General features: G+C 42.0%; 2 protein-coding genes across 2 annotated transcripts in view; one reads left to right on the top strand and one right to left on the bottom strand.

Annotated features, from left to right (window-relative positions):
- Positions 1-5651, top strand: part of LOC109537600 (neuroligin-4, X-linked) — a 171766-nt gene that overhangs the window by 22357 nt on the left and 143758 nt on the right. The gene's annotated exons all lie outside the window — the stretch shown is intronic.
- LOC125503025 (hexokinase type 2-like) lies at positions 3756-5388 on the bottom strand. Its single transcript, XM_048662759.1, has 3 exons — positions 4324-5388; positions 4009-4275; positions 3756-3957 (listed from the first exon to the last, which is right to left on the bottom strand). The coding sequence occupies exons 1-3, from the start codon at positions 5331-5333 to the stop codon at positions 3816-3818; spliced, it is 1419 nt and encodes a 472-aa protein (XP_048518716.1). The 5' UTR covers positions 5334-5388; the 3' UTR covers positions 3756-3815.

Raw genomic sequence — 5651 nt, 5'->3', positions numbered from 1 at the left:
CGTTTTGTGAACACCGTGTTTCCATTACAGAGAGCGCATAAATGAATCTATATTATCACATTGCAGTGCACCTAAATTTAAATTTTGCCCATTTTATATCGCGAAAACATGACAACAATTTTCCATGAACAACACTCTCATTTTTTTTAAATGAAATTGGGGGATTAATCACAATTGATTGAACGTGCGAACGAAAGACTCTTCTCGAGGAAAAAACCGGTTAAATAAACCTCCATGCCACAAAAAAGTTGAATATTTCTTGGAAATCGTAAGCACTGCACTGGTACAGTTGGCACCCTTGCGAGTGCTGCAGCAACAGCTGCATTTTCATCTTATCCAGCCCGAAATTAAACAATGGAAATCCAAAGCGAATGGAAGCGTTTATGGAACATCAACCGAGCATTACAAGACACCAATTTTGACTCAATTGCATTAAAGTAGTTCGTTAAAGTAAACTTTCTCCAATCGGAGTTCAACGAGTAATTTTCCCCGTTACGTTTACCAACTCCGGTCGAGTTAAGCTGTATTATTTGTTCGGGAACTGGAGTTATGACAGGTTCAGTTAACGTTAATTAAAACCTTAATTAAAGCGCAACAATCTGTGGTAAAAACGAGCCTCAATTGCTGGCCAGTTTCCACTACACCGTCCAACTTTTATGCAATTTTATTGATGGATATGAATTACATGAGTAGTTTATTTACTAACTGCTGATCAGCCTGTGGCTTTAGTCAATCAGAATATGTTTTTGGCGAGTTTTTTTTAACTGACTCTTAACTTGAACTGACATCAATGGACTTTTTTCTTCTACTTTCACCTGTTCACCCCGTTGTTAATCTTTTTATTCCTTTCAAAAATGTGTACCAGTTTCCATACTGCCGCTTTGTTTGCGACAAACTGCGGATTTTTATTCAAACCAGAGTCTCTTGGTCTTCGTGGCAAATTTCTTCTTTCTCCCGTACCTTCTATCCTGTTCCTCATTCTCTGCTATGCAAAAACAGCCCCCATTATTGAATCATTCTGTACAAATGCACAAAAATATGGGTCAAAACGGTCATTACTCGCGAAATTTTCATTTAATAAATCGCTGTCAGCAGCCGGAAGCGGACTTTATGAGATATTCCAGCCAAATGTTTTCTTATCAATTCGCCGGTGGTTCGAGACGCCCTGAGGTAAGATCACGGCAGCAGCATCTCCTGCAATATTAAATTTAAAGTAGCTCTAGAAATTTGATTTTCGTCGCACAAAGACCGCGTAGTCATGCACGGAAATTGCATTATCCCGGAAATGTGTGATTTCTAATGCGACGTTTCCCTCGAAGAAATATCAGACGCGTCTGGATGTGTAACATCATATCATGCCTAAACGTTCGGATGGGGGCAGGCCGGGCTTCGTCTAATTTCCTTTCTCAATGCCCGATTTATGAGTGAAAAGACGCCGATCAAGCCATTTTCATATCAAAGAGCCACTCTTGCACTCAAACAGGAACATCCTGGCTGCATGGATCGTAAATTGTCGCCCGTTTCCTTCAAACTTAGGAGATTTTCCCGCTTCCGGAGGCTGCGGCCTTTGAACTCGAAGCGATAAGCCGATATTGACAAGGACGCAGCCATAAATTGAGCAGCAGTCTCAAACCTGCTCATAAACAGTGTTTAATAAACGAAAACTCTGATTTTACGGTGTTCAATAATGGAGAGATTGCAATAAAATCGCTGTTTATAACTGCACCGAATGGACCGTTAAGTCATCCTCGGAACTGATTGCCGCATTAATATTGCGGCTGGTTTTGCCCTTTTAACACACACAAATGTAGCGGAAAGTGTTGAAAAAGTTGAAAAATCTTCCACAGACTAGTCCTGTACTGTGCAAAAACTTTTCTTGAAACTTGGACTCTTTGGAGAAAACAGCCAACATTGCCCAACGCTGCTAGGCCTACTGGAGCGTCACTAGTCCTCTATTCACTGGTGAAAAAATGAGCGCTCCATCTCAATCTGTTCGGGAGAACGAAGCAAAAAAGTGGCATGAAGAATGAAATTTTGAGCAAATCGTGCACCTAAATGAGTGATATTTAGCAGACTTTTAGGTCGTAAACTATACGCTCAAAAAATTCACTTGAGCTTAATCACCCTGTATACCTTCTGCACCTGTTCGCCCCCCCAAAACACGAATTTCAGTGGAAAAAACCCGTTTAATCAAATATAAGCGCCTCTAAACCAACTCCCTTCTAATAGGGTGTTTTCATTGTATCAAAAATTCCTACAAACTGAACATTAATCTATGGTAATATGTATATATGAAAGATTAAATAAGTTTATACTGTCTATCTATTGCTATTTTGTTAAATATTTAATAAACAAATTCAGCTAAAATTCAAATTTTTCGTGAATCTCTAAAACGCAATCCTATCGGTTGTGACGTCTCTGGTCATATAAATGGCGGATTGTTTACGTTCTGTGCATAGTGTTTAGCTGTGTGGTTGTGTTTCATTAATTATTTTGTCGATTTAAATAATTTGTAGTTTGTGTTAAACTAAAAAATGTCTTCAGAAGGATTCCTTAAAGCGTCAACAAACAATTTACCATGTGTACATATTTTTATGGTTACCGAATTTAAAAAAAACGACGCACCCTTTAATTCAGCCGAATTTAAGGGTGTCAAAGCAGCAGCGTAAGTAAAAATCCGTAAATTCATTATTAGTTACTCTCTCCTTAATATACGAATCTGTCTGTATTGGTTTGAATTAGGTAAATAATATATAGAATTTCACTTACTCAACTTAACCTAACTTATACACATGGCTGCTTTAAAAGTAAAATGAACTCCTAAATTTGTATTTTGGGCATCACGAGAACAATTGGGGATATCGGATATGTGGAATTGAAACGCGAGGGTTCTTTGTGCACTGTAGAAGGTAGAATTTGTCCAGAACACAAAGTACGATCGAAAACATATTCTATCCGCCTCATCATTAGCTTTTTGTTCGTACTTTCATTAAAATGATCCTCGCATAAAAAAACATTGATTTTCATTTAGGAACATCACGTCTAGCTGCTTTGAAGCATAAAACTTTACGTGCAAAATCATGAGGAACAGTTAAAAAGAGTTTGTTTGGAGCACTTATTGAGGCATCCTGGCACAACTCACCACTTATTTTGTGATCTATACATGTCACTATTTTCCATTATGCAAGATAATAATAACAATCAATAAAATAATGATAATCACAATAACTTAAATAGTAAAACAAAGCTGCGAAAACAAAATAAACACGAGACACTTTGTTGATATGACCTGCTACGTCACAATCGGGATAGGCAACCGACGATACGGATTCGGCGTTTTTGGCGGAAAATATCTGATTTGAATTTAAATTCGCTTTAAAATTATTATAGACTTTTTTGCAAAAAAATTATATCACTGCAGTGTTTGCCATAACTACTTTCTATATATCAAAACTAAAAAAAAGTGAACACCCTATTGCACCTTAATGCCTGACTCCACGTTTCGAATCATGCACTTTTCGTTTTTTTTGCTTCACTACATCAGGATTCATTGGATCTTGAATCACATTCAAACGCGAATTTTTGGGTTTTACTGGCTCAGCAAATTAACGTGGACGTGACAGGAAAACGGGCAGAAAAATAAATCTTTTTGGACACGGACTGTAGATGGTGCTAGCAAAAGAAGGAGCTGAAAATGAGCAAAACCCATGGCGAACCTTGCAAGTTCCTCTATCCCCTGAGCAAAATCTTCTGCCCCCTATTCAGTTTCATTTATTAGCCTCCATAGAGCGCAAGCAGAACATGAGGTGGACAATTCAAATTCCCAGCTCATTTTTCTTGCGCGCAGCAACAGCAGCCACTAGAGCTGCGCCCCTACCACTTCCATCTTCAGAGAGCATCAGCTGGAACTTGTACCCTGGAGCGATCAGCTCGTTCATTTTTTCCGTCATAATTCTCCTGGAAATCATCGGCGCTTTACCTACTTTTGGGTAACTTTAGCTGTCCAACCTGAAATGCGGGTGATTCTTGTATACTGAGCCATCGATCCCGACCACCACGTAGGGTTCCTGCATTTTTTCGATCAGGACGCACATGGAGGCGCCGATTAAATGGGCAGACCGTCTCGATACTGTTTGGCAGATGTAGCGAAAGTTCAGCATGTCTTCTTTGGAGGCGTTTTCTATGCCCAAACTGCCTAGGATCTCTTTGGTTGTCTCTTGCGTTTCCACTGGTTCTGACTCGACTTGCGACATCATTTCGCAGGAAAACGCGTTACTGAAAGCTGGCGCTTTATTTGTGGGAGTTTGCAGGAATGTTGCCTACCTGGTTTCCAGAGCGGTTGCAGCAGTGGTATCAAAGAGCAGCCCTTCTTTCACCAAGGCGAGAGCCCGCAGGCGCACCAGCTCCCCCAGATACATCCCCGATACGCACTTTTCGTGTATTTGCCCGCCAGGGTTGATGCTGTTCTCATCCACCATCCGGTCTTCCTCTGTCCTGATGAAATCCAGCGCCCCATCCTCTCCAAAGGCCCCCATCTCCAGATTAATAATAACCTTGCCAGTGCCCATATCGGGTTCGTTGAACAGTTCAGCGTTAGTTTGGGTTTCGTAATAGCATCCGTTACTGCCAGTCCCGATAATCAGACCAATGCGACAATTGGGATTCTTCCAGGCACAGGACATTAAGGTTCCGGTCGTATCGTTTAGCACTGCACACACATCGATTTCCACATCATTTCTGCGCTGGATGGCCTCGATGAGCCATTGAACCACGTCTTGGCCTACCACGTCCTCACAATTGAAGCCTTTGGTCCACCTGCGCAAGATCCCAGAGCAGAGCCCCACTTGGGTAACTGGAAAACTGAACGTGAAGCCCAGAGGGAGGTTCTCCGCCTGCACGCCATACTCTTGGGCGAACTCCGCCAGGCATGCCGCGATGTGGTCGAAGAGCGCAACTCCAGATCCAGTCATGACCTCATGAGGAACGGCGAAGACTTTCGACTGCATCTCGCACTTGTTTGCGTCCAGATCTACTAGCAAAGTCCTGAAGTTGGTCCCTCCCAAATCCAGTGCTAGGAACTTGCCCACTTCGGTGCCATCAGGCAGGTCTTGCACGTAGGTGGGGAAGCATTTGATCACCGCATCTTCATGCGTGGCCTTTTTTAGACCTCTTTCGATGTTTTCCCGGAAAAGTTGCATCTCTTTGCGGAGGGTCTCGTTCGTGAGGACCATGTCTTGCATGCGCTCTTTAACAGCGGCTGACACCAGAGGGTCCAGCAGGTCTTCGACTCTGATGGTGGCGATGGGATTGCAGATTTTACTGCGGCAAGCCATTTGCGATTGTGCACGTGAATTTGGAACGGCTGGACAGTCATTGATTGACAATTGGGGAGAGGTTGAAAAGAGAGTGTTCGAAAATGGCGATTTTTCAATTCTCTAATCGCTCGCTGTTGACAAGGGCGGATCCAAGGGGGGGGGTCATGGGGGCATTTTTTGAGAAAACAAGCATTTTTTGAGCAAGCATTTCTTGAGAAAACTGCCATTTCCTTATCAATGATTCACTTTCTAAAAAGGCCATTTATTTCTCTCTAGAATGACGTACAAATGAGCGTTCTTGCTCATTTTGCCTCCGAGAAATGAGCAAAAACGGGA

This window comes from Dendroctonus ponderosae, unplaced genomic scaffold, assembly GCF_020466585.1.
Source record: "Dendroctonus ponderosae isolate FM_Combo_2020 unplaced genomic scaffold, Dpon_F_20191213v2 Dpon_F_20191213_11, whole genome shotgun sequence".
Lineage (NCBI taxonomy): Eukaryota > Metazoa > Arthropoda > Insecta > Coleoptera > Curculionidae > Dendroctonus > Dendroctonus ponderosae.
This window is presented reverse-complemented; position numbering and strand designations above follow the sequence as displayed.